The 16,449-nt window shown below is 34.5% G+C and overlaps 1 protein-coding gene across 1 annotated transcript in view; it reads right to left on the minus strand.

Moving 5' to 3' along the window:
- Positions 1-1,328: 1,328 nt before the first annotated feature.
- Positions 1,329-16,449, minus strand: part of LOC149776079 (dipeptidase 1-like) — a 31,547-nt gene continuing 16,426 nt past the window's right edge. Inside the window, exons 5-10 of the mRNA XM_089942342.1 lie at positions 14,427-14,499; positions 13,888-14,064; positions 9,927-10,023; positions 7,050-7,125; positions 4,274-4,409; positions 1,329-2,117 (exon numbers count right to left, since the gene is read on the minus strand). Of these exons, the coding sequence (XP_089798468.1) occupies positions 2,031-2,117; positions 4,274-4,409; positions 7,050-7,125; positions 9,927-10,023; positions 13,888-14,064; positions 14,427-14,499 (646 nt within the window). The 3' untranslated portion in view covers positions 1,329-2,030. The remainder of the gene's footprint in view (positions 2,118-4,273; positions 4,410-7,049; positions 7,126-9,926; positions 10,024-13,887; positions 14,065-14,426; positions 14,500-16,449) is intronic.

Genomic DNA, 16,449 nt, shown 5'->3' on the forward strand with positions numbered 1-16,449 from the left:
AATAATAGAGTTTAATATGTTGACATTTTAGAATAAATTCAGTAAAATATATTTTAATTACGGTATTAGTCTGAAATATTGAATTTTAGATTCCTTTACTATCGTGAATTTATTCGATATTCAATTATCTGTATTACATTCTAAACGGCAGTTATTATACAAGTATGATGTTGGTAAGTGAAAGAATATCGTAGTTTTATATGTATTTCTTATATCCGAAAATTGAGCTTGTTGTAGTTTGATATTGAAATGTAAGTTTATATGTTGAGTATTTCAATAAAGTTTTGCTGGCCAGAAGCTCAAACAGGCTTTGTCTTTGCAGATCGATCCCGAGTACCTTCAATTCCCCAAGAATGTAGTCACGTCTTCATCATCGAGTGACACTTACATCAAATGACTTGAACTTCCCTCCTTCCTTTTTCCTCTTCTCTCTCTCCGCCCTTCGTAAAACATGAACTCGATCTTTGAATTTTTCGAAGAGAAATACCAGCACATTCTTGAGCGAAATAAATGATTTCTACCAAGGTCACTTCCGCAAAAGATTACTGATCCAATTCTATGGCTTGACGTAATTTGGCTGTGAAACATGTCTAGCTGGGAAACACATCCATATTATTCGCACTGGGTAACGTTAAATAACATTAATTGGTTATAGTTCGAAGGTTATGGTCTCCAAATGAGCCTGAGATTCCATAAAGGGTTCCAGAAGATGACTGCTACCATGACTGGAACAGTTGTTCATAGTGGCGTAGGCGAAAACCGGTGTCCTTATTAGCGTACAGGATAAAGTTTCAAACCATCAATGTAAGTTTTGAATACCCGTAAACAATATTATCATAGTTTTTTAATTAAAACCCGCGTTTGCGTAGTAAAGCACCCATCATCTTACCTGAACACACCCACCCTTATATCATCTCAACCTAGTACAATTAAAACAGTGATGAGACAGTATTGCTCGCATAGTCATTCGTGGTCAATCGCTCTCTCCCTCTCTCTCTCTCTCTCTCTCTCTTACGATATATATATATATATATATATATATATATATATATATATATATATATATATATATATATATATATATATATGAGTGTGTGTGTGTCTTTCTGTTGCAAAATAGGTTTTTAGATCCCTAAGCTTTTCACCATTTCACACAGTTACAGATAGATAGATAGATAGATCGATAGATAGATAAAGGTTTGGCTAAACGTTTGCTGCGTTTTTTTTTTAATATAACGTAAAAATCTTATTTAAGTTGAGAACTAGTAGGTGCAACATGATTGAAATAGTGTAAGCATGTGAAATGGAAGGGAGTGGCAAGAAATAGATTATCGAGAGCTGTAGGGATTTTATGAAGACGAAATAAATCCAGACATGATGACAACATGGTTATATGTATAACAATGAAATGTACATACATTTGCTAAATATTCATGCTATTTTGCTCAATTGTCCTCTTATAAATCATCTCGTCTTAATAGATTTTTGAAAGTCACGATGAACAAATTACACAAATATGGATCGTGTCCTATCAGACTGCTACACCGTGTTGGTCATAATACGAGATTATTTATAACTTCTGGAAACAAATTAGTAACATCTACTATCAAGATAAAAATAATCATGCTTTATTTTGATGATTGAGACTTATTTAAAGCGTCTTCAATACTGGGATTTGAAAAACTTTACAATATACGTTATATTCATACATTTTGCAATTTCTATACAATACAAGTTTTTGCTTCTATAAGGGAACGACATACAGGAGTGCCCCAAAATCTGCTTAATAAATATACTTGTCTGTAGCTATCTCTGAATATTATGCCAAACAATCAATGGAAGTCTTGCGAAGCATACATGTGAACTGGTAACATTGAAAATGGAAAGTTGTCAAACTTCCAACGTAGCTTATGATTGTATGATTTGTGAATATAAACCGGTGCATTTTCGGGATGCAGTTGTAGTCCGTCCAGCAATCATCAAGTTTCTTTTCTGCATATGATCTATTGAATTCCGTGTCTCTGGATAGATTAGTTCGTTTTGCATTGCGTATTCGGTTGCTCCCTCACCGGAATCAAATCTTCGTATGGCGCCATATTCCTCAAACTATCTCTAACCTGAAGAAATATTAGAAGCCGTCTGCAATGTGTCATTTAATTATATATTATTTTTGTTGAGTTAGTTTCTTTGGTATAGAATAAGCATAGATGTGTATTTATTGGTTCCAAAGAAGTTTATAAAGCAACCAAAAGTTGTTTATCCTAAATGACAACACTTGCTGTCTACATTTGGGCTGTGGCTACGCTTTAGAGTTCTGATGTCGCAATGCTGGAGGCTGGATTATATACAACCTTACCGAAACTACTACAACTTTCTCCTGAGGGGGCCAGGAAATCTTACTAGCGTGTACGACACTAAATTGAGGTATCTCTCCCCAGGTATATCACCCGAGTGGTCTGCACTGAATCGATGCGATTCTTCCCAGAGAATGTTATTTGAGTGTTCCGTCCTAAATCAGAGCAACACTCCCATAGAATGTTACTAGAGTGTATTGTACTAAATCACGTCCACCCTCCCAGAAAATATTAGCTCAGTGTACAAAAGAATTAAAGCCCCGCCCCTGCAATCAAGATAATTTTATTTGAGTGTACTAGACTAAATCAAGGCAGCTCTCCCCTGAGTATGTTACTTGAGAGTACCTCACTAAATCCAGGGCATTCCTTATATAATGTTACTTTAGAGTACCTCACTAAATCCAAGTCATTCCTTATATATATATTGTTACTTTAGAGTACCTCACTAAATCCAAGTCATTCCTTATATATATTGTTCCTTTAGAGTACCTCACTAAATCCAAGTCATTCCTTATATATAATGTTACTTTAGAGTACCTCACTAAATCAAGACCTCTCTTTCCATTGAATGTTACTTGAATAAATTGCACTAAATAGAGGTCTCACTCCCGGAGAATGTTCATTGTGCGTATAGCGTTAAATCGAGTCCACTCTTCCTAAATAATGCTACTAGAATGTAGTACACTGAATTGATGCCACTCTCTCCAGAGTAGTATACTGAATTGATGACACTCTCTCCAGAGTAGTACACTGAATTGATGCCACTCTCTCCAGAGTAGTACACTGAATTGATGACACTCTCTCCAGAGTAGTACACTGAATTGATGACACTCTCTCTAGAGTAGTACACTGAATTGATGACACTCTCCCCAGAGAATCTTACTTGGGTGTAGTACACTGAATTGATGACACTCTCCCCAGAGAATCTTACTTGGGTGTAGTACACTGAATTGATGACACTCTCCCCAGAGAATGTTACTTGGGTGTAGTACACTGAATTTGTGACACTCTCTCCAGATTAGTACACTTAATTGATGCCACTCTCCCCAGAGAATGTTACTTGGGTGCATAGCACTAAACTGAGGTCACATTCCCCATGAAACATTTTTGAGTGTACTGCACAGAACCGAGATTAATTTCTAGAATAAATTTTACTTGAATGTACCGAAATGATTCGATGGAATCGTACTCAGGTGAGCTTTACATGTGTAACTCGAGTGAGCTTTCGCAAAACTGTCTTGACTTTAAAAGAAATCCAGCTTTCGCAAAATGTATCAACTTTGAGTAAAATGTCAGCTCATATTGTACAGAAAATTTCTACACTACAATACAACTGCCTTATGCATACATTTCACAACAAATTGATTATTTTATGGTTTAAAATTGAGATACTGATCTAAATTCAAAGGTATATAACTCTTTCAACTCTTTCAAAGGGTTACAAGTTTCAGTTGTTTGTTTTAAGAATATGGGCCACTGCTAACAAGATACGCAATAAAGTTAACCGTCTTGGAAACGTATTGCATGGCCTCCACATTGCAATTAGCTCTAGGTGTAATGACTGCATGCCAAATGCAGAAACGCAAAGCGCATAAGTTCTTAACATATCATGAACCCACTCCTCGTTTATTCCACTTTTGTCAAGAATGTGACAAGCACTGAATTTATTTCACGGGCATCAAGCGCAAGCACCAGGGCAAACAAACCCCTGAATTTTTCTATCTCTCACTCTGAATAATAAAATTACCTCCTGCAAAAATCTCATTCTCCCATTAAAGGTTTGGATTCCTCTAATCATTTTACAAAAGAGGGTATAATTGTCCTCATATATCTTAGTTTTAGAACCTTAAACATTTTCCCGTGTGCACTCTAACAACTGTCCTTCTCATACTTTCACACATACCCATTGTTGGGCTCACCTGCTCTGCCTTTGTAAAGACCCGAATGAGATTCTTTCCTGCTAACATCCGAAGCTCCTCGTCAGTCCAGCCTCTCTTGAGTAGTTCCTCAAACAGATCCGGGTAGGTGGAAACGTCTTCAAGTCCGACTGGCAGACTACCAAATAAAACAGATTTTTACCTTAAACAAGGTCTGGTTTAAAATGTATTGACACATGTATATTTTGAAAAGTCAAAAGAAGATAAACAAAATGATTAAAAAGGAAATTATACTACGTGATTGATAATAATAATAATAATAATAATAATAATAATAATAATAATAATAATAATGATAATAATAACAACAACAGCAACAATAATAATAATAATAATAATAATAATGATAATAATAATAATAATAATAATAATAATAATAACAACAACAATAATAATAATAATAATAATAATAATAATAATGATAATAATAACAACAACAATAATAATAATAATAATAATAATAATAATAATAATAACAATAATAATAATAATAATAATAATGATAACAATAATAATAATAATAATAATATTGATAATAATAATAACAACAACAACAATAATAATAATAATAATAATAATAATAATAATAATAATAATAATGATAATAATAATAATAATAATAATAATAATAACAATAATAATAATAATAATGGCGGTGACCTCAACTCAGTGAATATAAATTGTAAAATACACAAGAGCCAGCACACAAACTGTCTGGAATAAGCCAGTGAGGAACAATAATATTATATTGCAGAGAACATATACAATTTATTGGATTTCAAGCATTAAATGGAAATTTCACTGGCTCATTATCTTACATTTTGTCTGATGATATCGGTTTCAGAATAGAAGAGAGGGTGGTAATTAACAGAGTCGATTGGTCTTATATGTTATTTGACCTTGGTTCGTCTCATTACCTTTGATCTCTAATTTTGGATGACTAAGTTGAGTCATACTGTGAATATGTGAGTCTGGAATTGTTTTCATATCCAAGACTGTTATACACGAAATATATAGTTATTACGAAATATAATGAAGATAATAGATTTGGTTATTTCCTTTCCTAAAAATTGTACGTTTTCTTATTTGATCTATGTGTACCGTGTAAGTAACAGACGCAGAAATTAGCAACACTTACACAAAATATGTGTTTGTGTCGTTTAAATATTGCAGTTAGATATTAAGGCAAACAGAATGCAGAAAAAAGCACATGAACATGTATTTGAATTGGGATATGAAGGTGCGTCCCTCTCTGTTGTCTTGCTTCTAGTACTCTGAGTGCTATCTTGCATAGTGTGGTATGTTAATAATTGATTTGTGCACATAAATGGGGACATATTTGAACTTCTAGTACTCTGAGTGCTATCTTGCATAGTGTAGCATGTTCATAATTGATTTGTGCTAGAGTGTCCCGGGGGGAGGGGTCTGTAAAGCTAATTCCAATTGAGGCTAGGGTATCCCATTACACTACTCATAGTGTAGTATGTTAATAATTGATTTGTGCACATATGTGGGGACATAACGGAACTCCGTTTAGAAGGGACTCGCTAGTATCAATATCGTGAAATCAAAAAGTGTTTAAATATTGAAATACAACATCAGTTTTATAAAGTTTACATACAATTAAAATATTCTATGAAGTAGATCGTTTTCTAATAAGGAGCTGCGGATTCTCAACGGTTAATGTGCTGGAGTCGCAAAAAATGTTCGTTGTTAATTCCCATCATCGCATCAGTCGGCATCGGCTCCCATGGTGCGTCCTACGGCAAGGCATTACACTCTACTGCCTCTGCAACATATAGCCTTCAAAGTGTTGCTGTGCCGTAAAATAGCAGATCAACTCTACTCAACCCAATCAAACCCAATACATTTACCCACTTCCGGCAGGAGACAAACTTTTTATAAGTGTCACCTCTCTTCAAGAGGATTAAAAGAAAACATTCGAGCTCGGACATTTCCAACATCTAATTTCGAGAAACAATTGGCATTGGCGTAAAACTGTCTGAATATTATTCAGATAGTGCGCTTTCAGAGGAATGTAAATTCTTGCATTAATACATAAGGAAAGAAATTATACTGAATGGAACAGGTCTCTCAAAACAAAATCTTTACTAGAACCGTCATTCTCGTCACTGGTAAAATATATATGCTCATAATTCATGAGGTGGGTAATAATGTAACTTTCATTAGCAATAAATATCACAACCTTTATAATGCAAAAGCTTTTTTATTTATATCCAGCTAGTATGAACACATTTTTTCTCAAACAATCATCTTTCGTGGTTTTGCGAAATGTTCATTTCCCATTGCAACTTAAATTAGTTAGAGCGTCCGCCTCGGATGCGGGAAGTCGTGGGTTCGATTCCCGGCCGAGTTATACCAAAGACTTATAAAAATGGTACTAACAGCTGCCTCTCTTGGCGCTTAGAATTAAGAGGTTACTGTTAGGACTGGTCGGTCTGGTGTCAGGATAATGTGACTGAGTGGGACATCATGCTACATGTATGCTGCATGATGCCCCAGTGCTAGACATCACTAGAAATTGCCACACTGCAGACATCGTAGTGATATGACTGATTTTTTTTTTAAAGCTACGTTAAAAATCCAAATCACACACACACACACACACACACACACACACACACACACACATAAATTCGTGTGTCAGACAACGGCATTTATATCAGATATCTTGAGCCAAGTATTTCGACAGCTGGTACTTATATGATGACGGAATCCACGAAAATTGAAAACTTACCTGGCAACTCCGTCGTAATCAGCTCCTATGCCGACGTACTCAACACCTATTACGTGTTTGATATAGTCGATGTGATCTGAAAGAAATCAAAATACATGTTTAAGGACATTCGAAACTGAAGATATAAATAATCGATGGCATTAAACAATATTGTTTTAATCAAATCCTGACCTTAAATTCCAAACCGGATTCTTCATCCTCGTTCAAGGAAAGCATAATACAGTATGTATTACAGAGAGACGACCTGTTCCCTGTTCTTACAGACTACATAGGTTCTATACAAGCATGATCCTTGTGATATTGTAACCGTCTTATTAGTCTAATATTATAGTATACAAAAAATGGCTGCAAATGGTTCTAAAGCTATATACATATATTCAAACATCAAAATTTATGGAAGCTCAATGTTTCTTTCAATTTAAACGATTCTCTCTCGGTTAAATAATTAAACTTGATGTACTTATGCTGAGCTATTTTAGGATAGCGTTAGCCTTTTATTTGCTGGCAAATGCGTTCACATCAAACGTACATAACACTGGTCAACCAACATCAAGGACAAGTAGAATGATTGGCAAATTTGAAAATAATATATTACTAGCCATATCGAAAGTCAGAATACGCCTTAATGTATTAGGTGACATTAACTGTTTATGTCTTGAAATAAGATAAAAGAGCATATATATTTTTGTAAGTCTTTGGTTTGACCTCGACCGGGAATCGAACCTACGACCTTCCGCATCCGAGGCGGACGCTAACCACAAGGCCATATATATATATATATATAAGTTGCTCTGGATGAAAACCTTGAAATTGAACTTACACCAAGTAACCTACAAGAATATGGTTCATCATGACGGTATTTGTTCACTTTCCCTGGGATTTATCCACAGTGTTTATATAATGAATGATATAAAGTTACAACACCTGTCGACATTATTTGGTATATTTCTCAGTTACGTGGTACACATATTGGGATGTACTTAATGTTTTGCTGTTCTAGTTGTTGTTTCTTAAAACTATTATACTGTTATAAAAATCAATTATTATTAATTAAATATGAAAGTGTCCAATCGCCGCCCACTCTCACTCTCTCTTTCTGGACGATCGTAGCAAGTTACGGGCGAAACGAAAATCTATGAGAAGACGAGCGCAGAAGATTCTCGCTGGTGTCATCCCACCATGTCTCTGGACTTATGAATGATGGTTAAAGTTAAGTCAATGCGACCAAAGGATGAGAGAGAGAGAGAGAGAGAGAGAGAGAGAGAGAGAGAGAGAGTTAGAGTTTTAAAGTCAAGCGAACCAAAGGGAGAGAGAGAGAGATAGTTTTATGGTCGTTAGTACTGTTTTTATAGCAAAATAATGACTTAGATCAACTATAAATGTATTAAAATATTTTGATTACCTCTTGTTGGTTCGTCTTTTTGCTTAGATTTTATTCGACATTACCTTCAATGCGCCGGTATGTGATGGCTGAGCGTTAATGTTAATGTCGTAGTTAACCATGTGTTGTTAGTGCTCTACTTTCTTCTATAAAACCATCTTTGTGTTTAAATAATTGGTGTGTATTATATTCATTTAATCAATGAGAAGAAAAAGAGAAACACAAAATGGCAACAATCAACTTATAAATGTGCACAGGTGATTGTGAATAGCCACAAAAATGGCATAGAACTACATTTTGTAGCGGACACACTCGGCAGGGATGTAAGGATTTCATTCACTCGATCAATACACAGTTGCCTTTAGTAAATCTTAACTCCGTTCAAATAGCAAATATTTGCAATTTTATTAATGTATAGTATGTACGCATATATATATATATATATATATATATATATATATATATATATATATATATATATATATATATATATATATATATATATATTACGACTTTATGTTCTAAAATCAGTAATGAAAAAGGACGATAAGCAACATGCTTCGTAAAATTCAAGAAATAATTTATGTCCCTAGAATAACATGTAAAAATGAAAAAAAAAATGGTTCTTACGGTATTGCTAATTAAATCCCAGATAATCATTGAATTTCAGACACGTGTCCTAATAATTACAGTTCTGAATACGCTTTACTGGAAATCCAGATTAAATCCTACGCTGAAGGTGTGACTGTGGTGCACCGTATAATGGTGAAGTGCCATCAGTCTTTTGTTGGAACAAAATAATGCAATCCAAGAATTAATGCCTATTATCAATTTCACTATAAATTCAAGTCTCTTTTTCCAAGAATATTATTTTTAAGAGCATTTTTCTAGGGGAGAAGCACTTGAGTAAAATAATTTCAATAACTTAAATTCCAACCCAAATGAGCATCTGGAAACAACAATATAACAATTGATGTTGCTAATGTCTTAAAGAACGAATAAAAAAGGTTCCAGTAACAAGATTATGTTGTTCTCTACTAAGCCACCGGTCACAATTAGCATTTTCTAAATAAAAACATTACCTAATGGAAAAAAAAACATTCTGGAGGGTTGATCATGTTTACAATATTAAACCTTAGTTATTATTAGCAGTCAACTAATACAACTATAGTATAAAATGTGTAGTAATTGACAGGCAGACCCGGCATTTCATGGGAAATTTCCAAAATTCAAGACTCAGGTTGAGATAAACATGTTTACTACAAAACCAAAATCAATAATTCTGGTCATGTAGAAAATGAACTTGATTCTGCACAAGGTGAAGAAAACATGCAATATCACATTATCAATAGCATATACTGAAATGATTAAAAAATAATGCAAATTAAATATGCATAATGCATAATTAGTTAGTTCGTTAGTTGGTTAGTTGGTTTGTTAGTTAGTTAGTTAGTTAGTTAGTTAGTTAAGACTTTCACTGAATTGTATTTATGTACCTGCAACATGGGACAAAGTTGTAACACTAGTCTTATTGGGACCACAATTGATGTATTTATCGTAAAAGTTCACCATCACAACACCACCGTTCTCCCTCTGGAAGAAAGATGAAAACATTGATTGTTAGGTTCAATGAATGGTTAGCTGTATGTGTCGGAGGAAGTAAACTTAAGACTGGGATTAATAAGTTCAACTTCTGTCATGATCTCACACGTTTGCGTGAGCACGAGGAAAAACCGAGCAATATTAGTCTTCATGAATGCTCGGGCGAACGTTTGCATAAAGCAAAATGAATTATCTTATTACTGTCTGATATATTGCTAAGAGCAAATATTATGTACAAAATACAAAATGAGACTTTACCATGGAAAATCAAATGTAATTTTAAGTGCTTAAGTACAGCTGACGCCATCAAGACGATGCCGGAAACATATTCGCTTTCAATTCGATTGGAATCTTCCATTAGAATGAAGTACGTCTAGGTAAAATGCAAATGTAAATAAATAGGGACATGATAAAAAATTATTCATTCTTGTTTAAAGACCGGTCTTTGCGAATTTGGTAGGAACTATTTATTTATATTATTCCTTGGAATTACTAATTCACTTGGATTAAAACATTATTTTGAAATTATTGTGTACAAATTCAAATAGATTATATATTGAATCATTGTGGTACATCAGGACATACAAGACTATAGGAATTCATTCGGAACAATCTATGTTTAGGATATGAACATTTTGGATTATTTTGGCTTTGATTCACAATAAGGTATGTATAAATTATTCATTCTGAAACTTAGAGAAATACAGGAAACCAAAATAGTTATTAACACGGGTCTTGAAATTGGAAAATTACATGTACCTAAACATGGTTGAGTACAGATGACGTCATCGAATCGGAGTCCTAAAGCCATTTTCTAGAAATTACAGATTCATTACAAAGATTCACGTCATTTGTTATGACGCAGAAAAATTTTGAATAAAAAAAATGAGGTTGCAGAAGCAATGAAAATAGTGTCTCCTATATTGATAAGCCTAAACAGAATAACCAGAAAATTTGGCTGCCCTTCTTTTTCTAAATAACATTTCTCCTAAAAGTCATATTTGGGTCATTTATGAATTTTATCAACCCTACATTCATTTGCTTGCTGATGAAAGCAGAGACAATTACAATTTTAAATCAATTTATGAAGCTTTTTTATATCATTAAAAATACTTTAATATTCAACAAATGGATAAAGAACTCACAAGGGCTAAATATAGATTGGATACTTTCCTACGTTGTACAAAAACAATCCCTACTTTAGGTAACATTGACCAAGCAATTCTCCATCATAACGTAGGAATCAATAGAAGGAGATGTGATTAAAACCAATAAAGATCAGCACGTGAAATAAACGAGACTTAAACAATATGTGAAGCGAAATAAAGCGATTGCAAAGAGTGCATCCAGTTACACAGAAAGTGTATTTGTGTATATGTGCGTGTATGCTGAGGAATATGGGTTCTCAAGATCTCAAAAGCAAAATTAAACTTTTTGGACAATTATATACAAAAATCAAAGTAGACCCCCTCAAGTACACAATTCAGAGGAAAACGGCCGACCAATTTAATACACTTAACAAACAAATCTCAGTCAGTCTTGACAACTGTACTAACAGACTTTGCACAGAACAATTAGTGGGCAATAGTTTTAATAAAATTAAGGGTATAGCTAAACAGCTTTGAAAATCAAAACAAAGACAAAACAGTATGTAATCACAATGTAACAAATCGCAATCTGAGAAACAGTGTAATGCAAATAACATAATCGTTTGGGACATATTTACTTCTACTTCATAACTGAAAAAGTCCCAAATACTACAAAAATGCGACTGTTGCTCGGGTATATCATTAAACTGCTCGAAATCCTAACCAGGTATATCATCAAACTACTCGAAATCCAAACCAGGTATATCATCAAACTGCTCAAAATCCAAACCAGGTATATCATCAAACTGTTCGAAATCCAAACCAGGTATATCATCCAACTATTCGAAATCCAAACCAGGTATATCATCAAACTGCTCGAAATCCAAACCAGGTATATCATGAAACTGCTCGAAATCCAAACCAGGTATATCATCAAACTACTCGAAATCCAAACCAGGTATATCATCAAACTGCTCGAAATCCAAACCAGGTATATCATCAAACTGCTCGAAATCCAAACCAGGTATATCATCAAACTACTCGAAATCCAAACCAGAAAAATGCAGGAAAATTTAAAATCTTGTATATCCTGTACAAGACATGGGACACATGAACTACCTTGACAAACATAGTCATTTTAAGAAAACTAGAATGGGTTTAGAAAATGGTTTGCTTGTAATGTATTTCAGCAAAGCGTTTGAGAAAATAGAACACCAGAGATTACGGTTGAAACTACTTCGAACGGGTATCAATACTTAGGTCATCAACTAGTTCAAGGCCTTTCTCACAGGACTAAATTGAAAAGCCTTCCTTGATGACGACTTTTCTATCGAATGCGATGCCCGCTCCCCTCAGTAGCAGTATTCGACTATTTGCTGATTTTACGAATTTATAACTAACTGCTATTACTTCCATATTAGGTAAAAGCTTGTTTAGATCAAAGCCTAGCAATGAAAACAAATGTATCCCTCATTAGTAAAACTCTACAAAATTGATAAATGTTGCACAAAAGAAATTAAAATGAGAAGGTGACAAGTTGCAAACTTTAAAATTTTAACATGATATTATCTTACTGATATATCACATCTACCGCGTACAAATGTTATGCAGAAATAATATCAGGATTGAATATTATAATTATTGTACATGTTTAACCTTTCTTAAAGGATGAAACATTACTTGTTTGTTTTGTTTCCTGTTCTTAACTGTCCCATAAAACTCTACCGGAATAGGATAAATGTTTCTATATGATTATATATAATCGTTTGGTTTGTATAAATCATTGTTTTAAAGGATTGCTCTCCTTTAAATGCGTAACATTATGATACCCTAGTGATACATTCTTGAAGGCCTTGACAGTATGAACTGGAATTCTGATATATAATCCTTATTGTTCGTACAATCCTTAACTGTCATCTGAGAGTGCTGAGAGGAAATGTTGATGATAGTAAAATACTTTCAACGAATTAATTCATCTGGGCTGTTAATGTTTCTAAGTGTCATTGCCTCTAAATGTTATTGTCTCTAATTGGCATTGTCTCTAACTAGCATTGTCTCTAAGTGGCATTGTCTCTAAGTGTTATTGTCTCTAACTGGCATTGTCTCTAAGTGGCATTGTCTCTAAGTGTCATTGTCTCTAAGTGTTATTGTCAATAACTGGCATTGTCTCTAAATGGCATTGTCTCTAAGTGGCATTGTCTCTAAGTGGCATTGCCTCTAAGTGTTATTGTCTCTAACTGGCATTGTCTCTAAGTGACATTGTCTCTAATTGGCATTGTCTCTAACTGGCATTGTCTCTAATTGGCATTGTCTCTAACTGGCATTGTCTCTAAGTGGCATTGTCTCTAAGTAGCATTGTCACTAATTAGCATTATCTCTAATTGGCATTATCTCCAAGTGCCATTGTCTCCAAGTGGCATTGTCTCTAAGTGTCATTGTCTCTAAGTGGCATTATCTATAACTGGCATTGTCTCTAATTAGCATTGTCTCTAATTAACATTGTTGCTTCATAAAAGGCAATTGAAAGAGATCTATCTACTTAGTAAAGCAGTAGATAAAACGTATTTTGTCTTTCTTTCATATTTACTTATCTTCATATCTATAGATATATTAGCAAATGAAGTGTAGACGGAAAGATCCATGGATAAAAGCGCTTAGATACGACATGGATTGGCTGATGATTGGTGTCGATTATTTAGATAGATAGATAGATAGATTGGTAGAAAAGATCATACATACATACATACATACATACATACATACATACCATCATTCGAAGAGCGTCATCCTGCACGTTACGGTTATGGGGACAGATAGTGAATGCTGAAGAATGACTGCAGATGACGGGGGCCTTGGTGATGTTCAAAACGTCTATCATTGTCTTCTTAGCTACGTGAGACAGATCTACCAGCATCCCGAGTCGGTTCATCTCTAGGATTATTTTCTGCACATATAGTACGATTAAGGAATATTAGCTTTGCCTCCAATTCATCTCAAACGATATTATCATCACCGAATTCACACTCACATCGACCTTATCAGAACATCTTTATTTGTTTCTTTGGATCATAAATACTCAGTGTAAAACTGTTGTATCGTCAGTATTAAAATGTCTGTATGAACATCATAGAGAGTGATAACAATAATGCCCTACCCTCTAAGTATCTGTCGGTATTTATAAAACCAAATATTCATTAAAAATACATGATGTTTCTATGAGTTGTACTTGATTCTGCTCTAGAGAGATTATGGGTAAACATGCATGACCTTTTCTTCAAATATGAGAATGAAAATCTTGACGCCTACCTTTCCAAAGTCTGTAATACCGTTCAGCACCGTTTCATTATAACTCGGCTCATCTACACGCCAGTTGTCGGCCCTTGAGGAAGAAATTGGATGGTTTAGTTGCCTCTCAGTACAAACTGTATCACTGGTACAGGGTGACCGATTGTAGCGTCTAAAGCACTCGCCTTTACCGATCACTGCCATCTTACCTATTCCGCGTGGGTCGATGTTCGGGACTGGCCAATGTGTTTTTGTGAGAAAGCTTACCAATAAATTACTGCGGTTCTTATCGCTGTTTTATTGCTCTGTCTGTCTCTGTCTCTCTCTCTCTCTCTCTCTCTCTCTCTCTCTATATATATATATATATATATATATATATATATATATATATATATATATATAAAACGCACGCACACATGTGGCCGAGTAGCCTAAGGTACTAACCTTAACAGATCATTTACACATCACATCTTTCCGCGTAAGTTCGATTCTCGGTGACCATGTATAGCTTATTATGTGCTTAAAACACAGATCAAAACAAAGTTTCAAACGCACGCACACATACATAGACACGTACGAAATCTGGCATGTTCGCTCACATCCGTGCTTCCTTCAGTGATCAAACTTATTTATGTAATAATATAGTCAGTTCAGTCCCTATGTGTTATGTATTTTGACAGTAACTGGTCTTCGAGTGGATTCGTGACTACACATAGCTCTAGAAAAGGTTCTTGGCATTATAATTATATTATGTGTGTGTGTGTGTGTGTGTGATTTGGATTTTTAACGTAGCTTTGACAATTTTTCAGTCATATCGCTACGATGTCTGCAGTGTGACAGTCGTTGTTGTTGTTGAGTTTAATTATAGTGGCGTGCGCACAATTGTGCATGTGCCACTTTTTTCTGACTGCACCGCAGTCTGCTAGTTGTTCCTGGGGAAGGGGATGGTGCCACCTCCCCCAGGCTTTTATGGATTCAAGGAACGCTGATAGTTTGGCCTCAGTCTGTAGGTCCATAAAGGTCCCTACAGTTGAATGGTTGGCTGTCATTAGTGGGAAGGAGAGCTCGGGAACGGTCTTGCTTGCTTTACATCGCTAGTTTCTTGTTGCATTTGCCTGGTGTTTCTTGCGATTTTTTTTGATTTTTTTATTTTTTTTCGATTTTTTTTTTTCTTCTTCTTCAAAATATTCTAAAAGGAGGGGGATGTTCTATACTGTTTATAGAGGTTCTTAGTAGAAATCATGTATGAAGAGAGATTTTCAAGGTTATTATGGTATTACTAGTCGAGGTGTTTAGGGTGTGCTTCCTACGTTATGTTATTTATAAGTTTTTAGATATTACCTCTTTAAGTTATTTATTAATTAATGTTTTTAGAGACTGAATGTTATTTATACTTTATTTAGCAAGAGACCGGAGTCCTAGCCGATTACACGGTTCGTTAAGGACATCTAGGACCGGAATCCTAGCTGATTACTCGGTTCGTTAAGGACATCTAGGACATCCGATTTTGCGGTTTCCATAGTTTTTTATAGGTGCTTCGTAAGTGAATAATTTATTAATACTTTTATAAATTGAATGATATGTTATGGGTTTTTATGTGGTGGCTTCTAAATGTATTTAGCTAGTTACTGGGTCTTTTGGTTTTGTGGGGATAGTAATTATATTTTGTTCCTAAGTCCTGCTGAGTCTATGAATTGATTTATATTTATATATGCTGATTGTTTATTTTTATTAAATTCCATAAGTAACTCTGGGTATGTGTGTGGTGATCCAATCTCTTTTTGGTTTTTGATAAATATTTTCGGAGCGGGTTGATATTTTGGGCATATATTGAATACGTGGTGTAGATCTTCGGTGGTGTGGCAGGTAAAGCAGTTAATGGTTGCTGGTTAGGGTCCTATAAACCTTCCAAAACTGCTTGCTAGTTTAGTTTTTCCAGTTATTATCCTGTTTATGGTTTTCTGTTCTAAATAGGTACCCTTAGGTAGCTGTATGTTCCTATCTACGTTTTTTGGGTTTCATGGTGATTTTTACCTTTTGTGGA

The sequence above is a fragment of the Sinohyriopsis cumingii genome, chromosome 18 (assembly GCF_028554795.1).
Source record: "Sinohyriopsis cumingii isolate HCF-2022 chromosome 18, ASM2855479v2, whole genome shotgun sequence".
Taxonomy (NCBI): domain Eukaryota; kingdom Metazoa; phylum Mollusca; class Bivalvia; order Unionida; family Unionidae; genus Sinohyriopsis; species Sinohyriopsis cumingii.